This window comes from Solanum stenotomum, chromosome 11, assembly GCF_019186545.1.
Source record: "Solanum stenotomum isolate F172 chromosome 11, ASM1918654v1, whole genome shotgun sequence".
Classification (NCBI taxonomy): Eukaryota; Viridiplantae; Streptophyta; class Magnoliopsida; order Solanales; family Solanaceae; genus Solanum; species Solanum stenotomum.
In genome coordinates, this window is record NC_064292.1 from 13,906,367 (window position 1) to 13,920,997 (window position 14,631).

A 14,631-nucleotide genomic window follows, 5' to 3' on the forward strand; every position below is an offset into this window, starting at 1 on the left:
TACAGATGACTCGTATAGCTCGTTCGAACTAACTTGGAATTGAGGTTTAGTTGAATGATGGTTAAGTAATGTTGGATAAAAAGTGCTCTTGAGGAAGTAATTTATGGAGGATGTATTGCATGGAAAGAAAGGTATGGAACCACTTATGAGATGTCTTATATTTCAATTATTGGGAAGCACACAAGTGGTCCAGTTAATTTTAACCTATATAATATAGAAAGCAATAAAGTAAGCCATTTTAGATAATGGAGATTATTAAAGACTCAAGTATGACTTCTCTTTTTGTTTTTAATTCAAAACACAAATGAAATAAACAAATAAATAACAGAAGAAGAAAGATTAAGTATCAAATTCACATACCGAAAGAGACAAAGTTACATCTAGCGGGACCAACATGCATCTGTCATTCTTTGCTTCTGATTCTCTAGCCTGACTGTTAGAATCCACTGCATTGTGTCTCATCACCTCATGACTACTTTGTAAGGTATTACAATAGAGTTCCAATCCTTTAACTTCACCAAGTTTGTTGACACTCCCATCTCTAACTTTCCCACTAGAAGATGGACAAAGGACAAGGGTCAAAGCATCCAATATATCAAAAGACTCGGATAAATGACATTGTTGAAGACACTAATTAAGTAAACAAAAATGTGTTCGCTCTAACATCTTAAGCTTTTAGATGAGATGGTCACACACTTCAATATGGTATTCAAAGCAGGCACAGTTTTGGGTTCAAGTCTCACTGCAGCCGAAAATGGACCATGAAAAAGAATTAGGTCCACACGTGAGGGGGTGTTTTGAAGAAAATAACTAAGTTAATAAAACTACGCTCGCTCTAACAACTTAAGCTTTTGGATGAGATGGTCACACACTTAAACAAACACAAATGGTGCAGGTTTTGATTCTTATAAACCAAAAAAATGCTTTGCAGAAGTATTAGCAGACGAAATAACCCTTGCCCAAATGAAGCACATATTCTGTTTTTTATTGAATGAGAAACACATGTACATATTTGTTAGACAGATGAAAATTTGTTTTTGGAAAAGAAAAAAGTTATCCCCGCAATTTCAAAGTATTAATAACCTTAAGTTTCTAATAAGATTGACTAGTATAGACAATGACAAATAAATCTCCTTTCTGTATATGTCAAATACAGGACCATACTGAATACCTCTCCAACATCGCAATCTGGAAGAAAATTTAAACCAAAGCAACTACTCTAGCGCATTGAAGTCTTGACTCTAGTAGCATGTTTGACCAAGCTTCAAAAATCAACTTATTTTGACTAGTGCTTTCCAAAATAGTAATAGAAACAATTTTTGTTTGGCCAATAAATTTAAAAATCACTTTTAAGCAATAATTTGTGTTTGGCCACGCTTTCTAAAAGTGCTTCTAAGTGTATTTTGCTGAAAAGTGCTTTAGGGAAAAGTTGACCTTTTTTAGCTTCTGAAAAACAACTTCAGAAGCACTTATTTTCTCCCAAAAGCTTGGTCAAACACCTCACTATTTTAAAAATAAGCATTTTTAGCCTCCCAAAAGCTTGGCCAAACAGCATATAGATATGTGCAAATTGACAGACAAATCAACCTAATACTTGCTGGTTATTATCACGGCCCACCTTTTAAGTATTAAAGGATCCCAATTCCAAGGAAGAACACAAGATTATCCGCAACAAATAGACTATCTCATGCATAAGAAATATGACTTACAGAAAGAACAGTACATTTTTTAAGCATCGCAAATTCATCAACGTAAGTGACTGCATCAAAGAACGTTAAAAAGATACAACACCTATTAAAAAAATACAGGACAGAGTTGTACCTAATTAGTTGCCTCATAATTGTCAAACTTGACAGCTTCAGACCAAACACGGTTACTGCCTGACGGAGAAGGAAACAATTGCTTGGAATGATGACTAATATAACAGAACATTTTAGAATAATATAGACACTAAATGAAATAAACAACACTTCACTTAATTCTTACAAGTAACCTGAACCAAAAAAGTTACAGTTAAACCCCCTACTCCGGCAAAGAAATGGCTAAAGAAATACTCATCACAAAAAAGATGTTACAGAAGACGGAGGCAGGTTCATTGGTAATATTTTGTTTATACAGAAGAAAATTTATTCAAAAAGAATGAGTAGTAATACTACATCTGTCTTATAGATTCTTTGTGTGAGAAAAAAGGTAAAGCTCAACTGTAAATGATCAAAATACAGATAATATTCTGCACCTAGAGCTCTTGAGCTACTTTAAAGATCTAAAATAGCAAATAGAGAACGATTGTAGCCAGAAATCTCACCATTTGTCATAAAAAAAATTGATAGAAAGTATTGGTGGAAGAGCACATTTGTTCATGGTAAGAGCCGTAGAAATGAGAGAACTAGTAGGCAGAATGACATGCAAAGACAAGATATGTAACTTTCTGCCATGGATTTTAGCAATGTTAAGAACACATAAAAGGGATCAAGAAACATTAACATGCAAATAAATGGCTTCTTCCTTGAGAAACCCATAAATGTGTCTTACATTTCTTTTATTACTAGTAACATCTTTTATGGCCAAATTTGTTTTTTGATCAGGTAAACGTATTTCCATTCATAAACATGGCCAAAAAGCTGGCCATATACAAGGGGTATGCCAAAAGGTAAAGAATCTACAATAATAAATGATTCTCGCAAACTCCACCCAATCTCCTATACAACTTGGAATTCTATAGGTGCACCAAAAGAAAATAAAGGACCAGAGGCTACTCAATTGAGAAAAACTAGACTCTACGCCATCAAAAGCTCTCATATTTTTCTCCATACCACCCACATCAACGCGAGTGAAACCATGTTTCATGCCCTGCGTCTTCTCCTCTTTCTCCCGCTCTGCCAATTAAATATCAACTCTTTCGTAGTTCTTGGCATTGCCCTTAAAGTACCAAACCACCTAAATATATCCCGCCATAACCTCATGGTAAAATCACAATGAAGAAGATGATCCACATCCTCGCCTGCTTCCTTGCATATATAACACCAGCTGACACAAACTACTTTTTGCTTTCTAAGATTTTCCACCATCAAGATCACCCCTCTAATAGCTAACCAAGTGAAAAAAAAAACACCTTTTGGTATCCAAACTATGTTACAAGGGAAAACATCCTCCTCCCTAACCAAAAGGATTTTTTATAAAAAAAGACTTGACCGAGAACATACCATTATTCCCCGTATTCCACCACAAAGCATTAGGATTATCTACCTTTGTGACTTGTATATTGGGCAAAGCCAACAATATTTGAAACTCAATCATCTCCCTGTCATGGAAATCCCTCCTAAATCTAAAGTCCCAAAAAGTCTTTCCACATTGTGTCCCCCTAATATGTTGAATTGTCAAGTCTCTTTGGCAAGAAATTCTGTATAGGTTCCAGAACTCATCTTTCAATAAATTGTCTCCAAACAACCTATGTTCCAAAAAATCTTACGCTCCTTCCATTTCCAACCTTGAATGAGATGTTTATTCTTAATTCATCTCATCCCTTCAAGATATTCCTCCACAAATAGCACCCAGAAGGCATAGTCACATCTCTAGTTCCCTATTCCCCTTCCATAGCTCCGTAGTTATCAATTATCATCCCTCTCTAGAAAGAATTAACGTACACCCCAAGCCTCTAAAGCCATTTGCCTAACAAAGCTTTGCTAAACACCTTTAACTCTTTAATGTCAAGCCCTTCCCATCAATCACATCCCAAAGAAAATTTCTTTGGATCTTTTCCATCTTTCCTGAGACCGAAGCTGAAGCATGAAACAAAGACATGTAATAAGTAGGAATGCTCAAAAGAGTACTCTTAATGAGCGCTTCTTTTTCATCTTTGGATAGATAGCTTTTCGACCAACCTGCTAATATCTTCTCAATCCTCTGAAGAACCAAATTTCACACTGTATGATTCTTGTTTGAAGCACCTAATGGTAAACCAATATAGGTAGTCAGGAGGGCCCCAACCCCGCAATTCAAAACCTGAGCGAGATTCAATGCCACCCACCTCACCTATGGGAATAATCTCGCACTTCCTTAAATTAATTAATATAAAGCCTGACACCACTTGAAACCAAGTGAGGACTTGGCCTAAATAATTTAATTTGGTCCTATTTGCATCAAAAAAAAAACCCGAGTATCATCCGCAAACAATAAGTAAGAAATCGAAAGAGTTCCAACACCCAACAACAAAATTGAAACCCTTAATGAATCATCCCGTGACGGCTAGATCCATCATCTTGCTCAACGCTTCCATTACTATGACAAACAACATTGGAGAAATAGGATCCCCTTGTCTTAAACCCCTCAAGCTCCCAAAAAAATCGCAAGGATTGTCATTCACCAAAGCAGAATATCTCATTGAAGAGATGCAAAAATTGATCCATTTTCTCCATTTATATCCAGAACCCATTAGCAGCATAACAACATCTAGGAAACTCTAGTTCACATGATCATAGGCCTTTTCACGATCTAGCTGGCAAATACACATAGCACTCCTTGCTTTCTCCTTGAATCCACCACTTCATTCGCCACAAAGATTGCATCTGAAATTCGTCCACTCTCCACAAAAGCATTCTGGGAAATAGATATAGTCTCGTTCATCACCTTCTTAAGTCTAATGGAAAGCACCTTAGAGATGATCTTATAGAAGTTTCCAACTAGACTAATAGGTTTATAATCCTTCATGCTGGAGGCTCCATCCCATTTAGGGATGATGACAATAAACGAAGCATTCAAAAAAAAATCAAAATCACCTTTATTTTGACTGTAATCCAACAATGTTGAAAAATGCCAACAAGAAATCATCAAGCCCCCTAGATTTGTCACCCACACAACACTCGACCGCCTTTTTCACTTCCTTCTCGATTTCCCTCTCAAACCACACACACTCCTCCCCACTGATGTGATCGAAGTCTAAACCTCCCAAATTAGGCCTCCAAGTCGCTTCGTCTTTGAACAAAATGTTCGTAAAATCTACTACCCCTTCTGCTTCCTCTTTCCCAAATGCACAACCCTATTTACCTCCACCAACTCTATGAAATTCTCTCTTATTTTAGACTGCTACCCTATGAAAAAATTTAGTATTTGAATTCCCTTCCTCCAACCACAATACCCTCGACATTTGCCTCTAGCTAACCTCTTAAGCCAAAGCCAACTCAGCTAGCTTCCTTTTCAACCCCTCTTTCTCGCTCCCCTCTAACTCGCTCCCTGTTTCTATCCTCTCTAACTCCCCTATTTCATTCATAACCTCCCTCATTTTCGCTTTTACCCTCCCATATACCTCTTAATTCCACACACTTGTGTCTTTTTTAACCAATTTCAATTTCTTGGCATGCCTATAAGAAGACTTCCCTTCCAGTGTATAACTCCTCCACCAACCAGGCACTCTATCCCCAAAATCCGACACACTTAGCCACATGTTTTCAGATCTGAAAGGAGATCTCATCTGTCTTCCTCTGCTTCCATCCAACATGATGGTGAATGGTAGGATAGCAATCGCTGGAGAGAAAACTGGATCACATTGGGTGTCAATTCCTCCCAAGATGTAGACACTAGGAATTTGTCTAGTCTCAATCTAGAAGAAGAACCCCCCGCCCTGGGCCAAGTGAATGAGGCACCTGATAAAGGCCAAAATTCTCTACTTCATCCAAGATATTAGTTGACCAAAAAGGGACAGGTAGCACAATGAGATGAGAGAGAAGCCCAGAGAAAACCTAGCAATGAAGGATTGCCAAAAATCTGAAAGCTAAGGACCAAGAGAATAGCCCAACAAGCTCAAGAATTCAAATGGAAAGCAAATCGACTACACAAGGAAATATAAAGATTCTCAAAGACAATTAGGTAAGACAATACCGAAGATGTCAGCATGTCACGGTAAAGAACATGAACATTTCTGATGGACAACTGAATGCTGTCAAGGATCTGAAGAAGGAAATCAGGAACAAAGTATTAGAGGAAGAATGAAAATCTCTGTGTATATATACAACTAAATAGCACAACCAAGCCAAAGAAATTTGTAAGGAAAAAAGATCCCAGCAGGTTCAGTCAGTGCCTTCGACAAATAAAATATACAACCTTTGCAGTGATGTATGAAGTAAATGAGTTTCCAGCCTGATTATCTGCAAAACCCAAAAGAATTTTTAAGAAGTATACAAAAGAACATAGAAAATTAAACATACAAACATCAAAGTATTGATCTCTACTAAGAGAAAGCAGACTAAGTTACAGTGTTCAGGACACAAGCTTAACATGAAACTGTAAGCCAAAAATAGCTACATTAAGTTAAAACACAGTAGACATTCAGTAGTGCGATAAAAATAGGAAACAGAAAGTACCTTTAAGTTTTGACATCAATCATCTAACAGTATAGTAACCCACAAAAACTTCTAAATGGACCTAGTTCTGAGTGGACTTACAGAGCTCGTGATTATTTCGGTGCAGCAAACTGAATAGTGAATACAATGTTCAGATGTTATTGTTTCACGTTTTTATGCATGTCCCTCATACTTAGTACATGGAATGTACTAAATGCATACTTGTGCCTACATTGTTTAATAATGTAAGGACTGACGCTTCTTCTCCTCCCGCTCATGGCTAGTTGATTGATTGATTATTGAAGACTTGGTGAGTCCTCATGTTCTGAGGACCAAGTCACCTTTACTATGCTTTCTTATGTCTTTGGTTTTCAGGCGCGTGATGTATGAGTTACGTCCCAACCACTCTTTTGATGTATTAGAGTGGCTTGTCAAGACTATGATTAGACTACCACTTTTATGTCAAACTCTTTTATGATATGAGACCGACTGCTTAATTTCTCGTAATTTTTATTATATTGTGCTGTATGAATGTCAAGTGGCTTGTGTAGGGCCTCTCAGGGTCTTATATGTCATGTCACACCTAGGGTGTACTTTAGGTCGTGACAGTTTATTAGAATGAGGGGTTCAAGCTACCCATTCTTGGATATGTATTGTAGCTATTGGACCTTCAAAACGCACATATCCCTCTATCTGTGAGTTCTCATTTTATTGTTTATTTAAGCTTTGATTCTATCTAAATCAGTTTTTGGTGCCATAACTCAGTATGGTTAGTATGCTTATACACATTTATTGAGCATATTGAATGAGGGTCCAAGCTACCCATGCTTGAATGTGTAGTAGCTATTGAAATTCAGCCTTGTGAATAACTTTCAACATGTTAGTCGAAACCTCTTCTCTTTTATGTTTATATATTTTCGGTACAATCAATATCTAAGAATAATCGAGTGTAAAAGACTCTTATATCTTTTTGCTTCAATAAAATTGTCAACAAATATAATCAGAGCTTCATTGTCCTTCAAATATAAGATGTTAAAGCACTCACCACATACACGTCTTGATAATTTTGCAAGTTCTGCAGCAGCAAGTTTGGCCTTTTTCCCAGCAAATTCTCTTCTCTCAACTTCATCCATCCTCCACTGTCACAAGCATGAGCAGAAAATTGCACCAACACATTCAGAAAGCAAAAAAGAGAAGGAAGGGAGGGAATTAAAGTTGATGTACTCATACAATATATATTACATATTGTATAGATACACAAACACATGCACACGCGTGCGCGCACATACACACACACACACACACACACATATATATTGAGATTTGGTAAACATTGTATTCTTCAGCATTGAGAATATGCTGGGGACCTTTAAAAAATCAAAGCAAAACGCATAATACTTACAAGGATCCTAAGAATTCTAAAAGTTGATCTGAATCCTCTAATCCTATCTCTTTACACCAAAAATATAGAGATACAATGCAATTACATTTAACCTTGTGAATGGAATTGGATATATCTTCAAAATTCCTACTATTCCTCTCCTTCCACACTGTAAACCAAATGCAATGTGGAATCAAATTCCACCAGGTCTTCTGTCTCTTGCTACCTCCTCTCCTGATCCAACAACTAAGTAAATCAGTTGTATGTTCGGGCATAGTCCATTTCACTTCTAAAAAGTTGAGAAACATGGACCATATTTGTGTTGTGAAAGTACAATGTAAGAATAGGTGACTGTTAGTTTCCCCCGTCTTTCCACATAAAGAGCACCACGAAAGTATGATCTTTCTTTTCTACCTCAAGACTTCATGTGTCAAGCATGCCTTTCTAATGACCAGCCAAGTAAAACATTTAACTTTTGTTGGTGCTGCAGTCCCCCAGATATTTTTCCATGAACTCTGGTATCTGCTACTTTGCGAGTTGCACTCCTTTTTATATGCCCTGCCAACTGTGAAGATCCCATCCTTACTGTGTGACCATCTAACAACATCATTGTCAGTATTAGTGCCTGCAAAATCCCCCACTTCCTCCAACAATTTGGCTACTATCTCTATTTCCCAATCATTTAGAAGTCTTCTGAAATAGAGATTCCAACCTTGTACTGTCCAGCAATCACTGATCATTGCCTCAAAATTGGCGCACAAAATAAATAGATCAGGAAACAGGTCCTTTAGGGGGGTTTGTTTGATCCATACATCCCACCAGAATCTAGTTCTCCTTCCATCCCCCACCTTGATAAGTAAATTTGCTTCTAACTTGGGCCATAAGTTTCTAATAGCTCTCCAAACCCCCGCTCCATAAGCATCCGTGCTTATGTTACTACACCAGAATCCATCCTCCCCGTATTTACATTTAATCAAATCTTTCCACAAAGCTTGCCTCTCCTCAGTGTATCTCTACAACCATTTCATCAAAAGATTGTTGTTATGCTTCCTCAAATCTCTGATGCCCAAGCCACCTTTATCTTTTCTATGCAAAACTGTCGCCCACTTGACCAAATTGTATCCTTTGTTCTCTTTGCAACCATGCCAAAGGAAATCTCTCCTAAGTTTGTCCAATTTCTTAACCACTTTTGCCGGTATAGTGAAAAAAGACATAACATATGTTGGGAGAGAGTCTAGAACAGAGTTGATAAGAATGTGTCTGCCAACAAAAGAAATGTATTGAGCCTTCCATCTGGTTAGTCTCTTTTCGGTCTTCTCGACTATGTTGTCCCACATCTTCAAATCTTTGTGTGTATTACCTAAAGGCATACCCAAATAAGTTGTGGGCCATTTCCCCACTCCGCAACCCAAAATGTCAGCTAGACTTTGGATGTTTGTCACATCCTTAATAGGATATAAACTGCTCTTTCCCCAGTTAACTTTCAAACCTGTACAAGCTTCAAAAAACAACAAAATTAGTTTGATGAAATCTAAATTGCTCCTCATGTGGCTCACAGAAAATCACGGTGTCATCTGCATAAAGTAGATGGCAAATCTCTTTAATATCACCATTGTTTCGACTAATCTGGAAACCTCTGATCCACTTGTTTTGAGTAGCAATCCTTATCAAGCTATCAAATCCCTCCATTACCAGGATAAATAAAAAGGGTGAAAGAGGATCACCTTGTCTGATTCCCCTTCCTGAAGAGAAAAAACCCACCGGTTCTCCATTTACAAGAATGGAGAATCTCATAGTGCTTATGCAAAATTTTATCCATGCCACCCATCTTTCTCCAAAACCCATTTGTCTCAAGGTGTTTAGTAGGAAACCCCAATTTACATGATCGTATGCTTTTTCAATGTCCAGCTTGCACATTACCCTTGGAATGTTTCCTTTCAATCTGGAGTCCACACACTCACTTGCAATGAGTGTTGCATCCATAATTTGTCTTCCTTTAATGAATGCCATTTAGTTTTTGTTGACAAGCTTATCAATCACTCTTTTCAGCCTTTCTGCCAGCAGTTTTGCTATCACCTTGTAAACTTCAGTAATCAGACTTATCGGTCTGAAGTCTTTAAGTTCAACAGCACTGGCTTTCTTAGGGATGAGTGCTACAAAAGTAGCATTAAAGCTCTTCTCAGTAATCTGTCTAGCATGGAATTCTTGTATAGCCTTTATAATATTCTCTTTTAGGATCTCCCAAAAAGACAAGTAAAAGGACATGGGGAAACCATCAGGTCCAGGTGCTTTCTCCATAGCACAAAGCTTTAAGCAGCCTAAGATCTCTTCCTCCTCAAAAGGACCCTCTAGTTCTATCTGCTCCTCCACACTAATGGTTGTGATCCCTTGTAATTGTAGCTCAGGCCTCCACTCCTCTGGTTCTGTGTACAAATTTTGGTAGAAGCTTTTGATGGTCTCTTTAACGACAGAGGATCATTAGTATTGCATCCATCCACCAGTAGAGACTCAATGGAATTATACCACTTATGAGAAGTAGCTACTCTGTGAAAAAACATAGTATTTTTATCCCCTTGCTTTAGCCACTGGATTCTTGATCTTTGCCTCCATCTTATTTCTTCATTCTTAGCTACTTGCTCATAAGTGATAGCCAAATTTGTTTTTTGTTGGATCTCCTCCTCTATGAGCACTCTTTGTTCCTGTACAGCTTCCTATTTGGCCAGCTCCTCCATAATCTCCTCCTTTTGTGCTTTACAATTTTTTCTATTATTCTTACTCCATTCCTTCATCTTTCCTTTCAAAAGTTTCAGCTTTTCTGCCAAAACAAAACCTGGAGTTCCAGTTATTACAAAAGATTGCCACCATAATTTTACCTCTTCCTTGAATCCTTCCACTCTCATCCACCAATTTTCGAATTTGAAGTAGGACTTCTTGAAATTCAGATTCCCACATGTCAGTAGAATTGGGTTGTGGTCAGATCCCAACTTTGGCATTGTGGATTGCTTGATAAAAGTGAACTGCTCCTCCCATTGTGAGCTATAGAGAAATCTATCAATTCTGGAAGTTGTTTGGTGCCCTTCCCCTCTTCTCCAAGTGTAAGACCTCTTCTCCAAGTGTAAGACCCTCCAAATAAAGGAGGGTCTACTAGTTCCAATTCCTCAATGCATTCAGAAAATTCAGTCATAGCACCATTAATCCTAGAGCAATTGGATCTTTCTGCCGGGTTTCTACTAACATTGAAGCCCCCCCCCTACTACCCAAGGACCTTCACACAGACTTCTCATAGCACCCAACTCACCCCACAGTTCTCTCCTCTCTATTTTCTTGCACTTAGCATAAACTACAGTCAGAAACCAGGAAAATTCTTGATTCTGGTTTGAAAATTTACAAGAAATGCATTGTGATCCTGCTTCCACTAGAGCCCCCTCCCATATTCTTTTATCCCACATAATTAAAATACCTCCACTAGACCCTTGTGCCTCTACATGAAGTTCACTCAATCATCTGTTGTTCCAAATGCTGTGAATTAAACTACTAATACTGTCCTTTAGTTTAGTCTCCAAAAGGATATAGACATCTGCCCCCCATTGATTAATTAGGTTTCTGACAAAATCCCTCTTCCCTTCGTCGTTTAACCCCCTTACATTCCAAGAGATTATTTTTACCATCATTGTTCCACAATTGATAATCTCCTCCCTCTACTCCTAGGCTCCCCCTCTTTGAATTTCATATTAAAAATGAGATTCCTCAACTCTTTAGGCACTGATTGGTTGGTTGTGTTGCTATTATTGTCTCTGTTGCTTTGTTCCTCCCCTATGGTATTTTGCCCCATTCTACTTATTAATCAGAAGAATTCTCTTTCATATCCCTCTGTACACACCCCAAATATTTGGCTTAATTTGACTAAATTTATGTGAAATCTATATATATAAATATGTATTATGTATATGTCAGGTCATTTCAGCAAGATGTTTAAAAAAAAAACACATGCAAGAAATCATCCACTGATTACTTTAGTGTTGGCCAATTACAATAAATAGAATAACTATCACTTTACTAGACCAATCAAATAACAACATACCCAATGTAATCCCACAAATGGGGTCCGGGTAAGGTAGAGTATATGCAAACCATACCCCTACCATGGTAGGTAGAGAGGCTGTTTCCAATAGATCCTCAACACTCAAGGAAAAGCAAATCAAAACAAATCAAAAAAGAAATAATCAGAAGTGAAAACCATGGCAATATACTATAAAAAGTATGGCAAAGCATTTTGAAAGCAAAACAATAACCTCAATAAAATAGTGTGATAATCAAAATACAAGAGACAATAGATGGTAACAGAAATCGAAGGACAAGAAACTGCAGAAAAAATACTACAACTACTCGTATAGAAGGATAAGCGAGACAATGCTCTATTACCTACTAACCTTCTACCTAATTTGTGTCCTCCACAACCTCTTATAAGGTCATGTCCAAGGTAAGGTGCAACTATATCATGTCATGTCTAATCACCACTCCCAATACTTTTTTGGCCTACCTCTACCTATCCTAAAGTCATCCATGGACAACCTCTCACATCTCCACACTAGGGCCACCATGCCTCTCTTTTTTACATGTCTGAACCATCTTAGATTCGACCAATCAAATAATATCAAGCTAATCAAACTACACCAACAAAGTACCATGCCAGAATTATGGACAACAGAGGGATGGAGATTCAACTTCAGAAGGCAATTCAATGATTGGGAAATACCACGAATGGCAGATTTCATCAACAAGATTGAGCAATTCAATGGGTTGGGAACAGATGAAGATGAACTATGGTGGAAGGGAGATGAGAAAGGCACATACAAAGTGAGCAAAGCATACAGGAAAATGAACCACAACCAATAGCCAAACAGTTGGCCATGGAAGAACATTTGGAAAACCAAAATACCATATAAAGTGGCATGCTTTGTGTGGCTTTTGGCAAAGGAGGCAGTGCTTACCCAAGAGAACCTAATGAAAAGAGGGATAATTTTAAGCCCCAGGTGCTTCTTGTGTGGGGAGCAGGCAGAAACTGTGAATCATCTATTCCTACATTGTAGAATCACAGGACAACTATGGAGATAGTTTTTGAACCTCAGAGGAATAGCATGGAGCATGCCTGGGAAAATTACAGAACAAGCTGGGAACAAGCTGGGTTGTTGGCCAAGAATAGAGGCAGGTGGAGGATAGTCCCAGCAAGCATTTGGTGGTGGACAATATGGAAGGAGAGGAATTCTAGGTGTTTTGAGAGCATAGAGAACAGTATGCAACAGATTAAGCTTAATTGCATCTTGCTACTGTGTTTTTGGTGTAATCAGTTACTTCTAAATGATCCTGTCTCTATCATTGATGTTTTAGACTCATTATAGACATAGGATCATAGAATCATAGATGTAGGTAGTACTTTGTAAATATGGGGCTGCTACAACTCTTGTAAGATTCGAATTCTAACATATATAGACAAAGTTACCCGTTTCAAAAAAAAGTTCCCTTTTTTGTTTTAGATTTATAAGAAAATTATTAAGATATTGTCGACTAAACAATTAAACAAACTTTTTAAAGAATATTCCTTAATTGAAATCCCATCAATCAAACAATTTTTTCAAGAAATAAAAGATATCTAAGCCATACAAGTAAAGAGATCTATTCATTGATAAGTAAAAGAAAAAACGTGAATTGGGATTGGATTGATGAGAAAATAGAATCCTGGGTCACATACAGTGATTTGATTGAAGATGAAGAAAGAGAATTATTGGTTCAGTTCTCCACCTTAAAAATAAATCATGGTGTAATACCTCTTTGTCATCTCGCTGAGATGCACATATTAATACATCCTCTAAACTGATTATGACAGGATCCCAGCCAAGCTTTTTCCATGGAATTTTAATACTCAACTTGCCAACACGACCTAAAAAAGCAAACACATATGATCTCATCAAGAAGAGAAAACTTAGATATACAATGTCTGAGAAAACAGCCTATAGATTTTTTATAAGAGACAAAAATGGTCTAAGTGTTACGAAGTTCATCAAGAAGCATCAAAACTCCATGGGAGTGCACAAAGATGACCAAAGGCAAAGAAACAATCAACTTTGAACTATTTTAAAATTTTGCTGACATCCCATTTATTCAACGGAAACTAACATGCATGCATTTAGTGGAATAGGATTCTGATGACAAGAATTCCTGATTTCAAAATTTAACTCAATCAAATTTCTTTTCCATTGTCGGAACAAACAAAATTAAAATAATGTCAGCACATTACCAGTATCAGCAAAAATTAAGTATTTCCTAATGTTTTCTACATTACTTCTCAAGACTAAATATAACCAAGTAATACCAACCAACGTCCAAAAATTGGTGAGGCAGGCAACTGAGAACCTTAATGAGAGCTACATTAAGAATGGACAATTATAGTAAATGAGCAGGCTACAATAGTGAAGTCTAAGCACTTGGCATGGATAAACAGTCGAAAGAATAAAGGTGATAGGATGAAGACAGGATAAGATGTACAAGTGAAAGTAAAAGTAACATTAATTTGCTGTATTTGTGTAAAGAGATGGAAGGATGTACCCACATTTTTCAATGCAAAGTGGGTTAAAAGGGTTAGCAATCTCATGTTGAATGTAAGTTTCAGAGAGCTGGTGCTTTAGTGTAACGAGACAAGAGGTTGACAGTCACTTACTCAATGCAAAGTGTTCACAAAACATACAAAACTCATTTTGAACGGTGGGGATCATATAATGTCCAACAATTCCGTACAGCTGAATGTAAAGGGGAAGTGACAAACCAACACATAGATTGAGATCTGGATGGAGAGAAATTGTAGGATTTCTGAATGCAAGATATTCCTTCTCCTACTTCAGTTAACTTTGTTATTTTCAT

General features: G+C 37.4%; 1 protein-coding gene across 4 annotated transcripts in view; it reads right to left on the bottom strand.

Moving 5' to 3' along the window:
* LOC125845029 (uncharacterized) overlaps window positions 1-14,631 on the bottom strand; it is a 901,011-nt gene that overhangs the window by 884,467 nt on the left and 1,913 nt on the right. For 3 of the 4 annotated variants that reach the window (XR_007444214.1, XM_049524413.1, XM_049524412.1), the window contains exons 3-8: window positions 13,542-13,654; window positions 7,381-7,474; window positions 6,097-6,140; window positions 5,875-5,943; window positions 1,822-1,880; window positions 361-553 (exon numbers count right to left, since the gene is read on the bottom strand). Coding sequence is in view for 3 of the 4 variants with exons in the window: in XM_049524413.1 (XP_049380370.1) it covers window positions 361-553; window positions 1,822-1,880; window positions 5,875-5,943; window positions 6,097-6,140; window positions 7,381-7,474; window positions 13,542-13,654 (572 nt within the window). In the remaining variant the exon portion in view is untranslated. Of the gene's footprint in view, window positions 1-360; window positions 554-1,821; window positions 1,881-5,874; window positions 5,944-6,096; window positions 6,141-7,380; window positions 7,475-13,541; window positions 13,655-14,631 lie in introns of those variants that run through there. The other variant, XM_049524414.1, reaches the window with a different exon arrangement.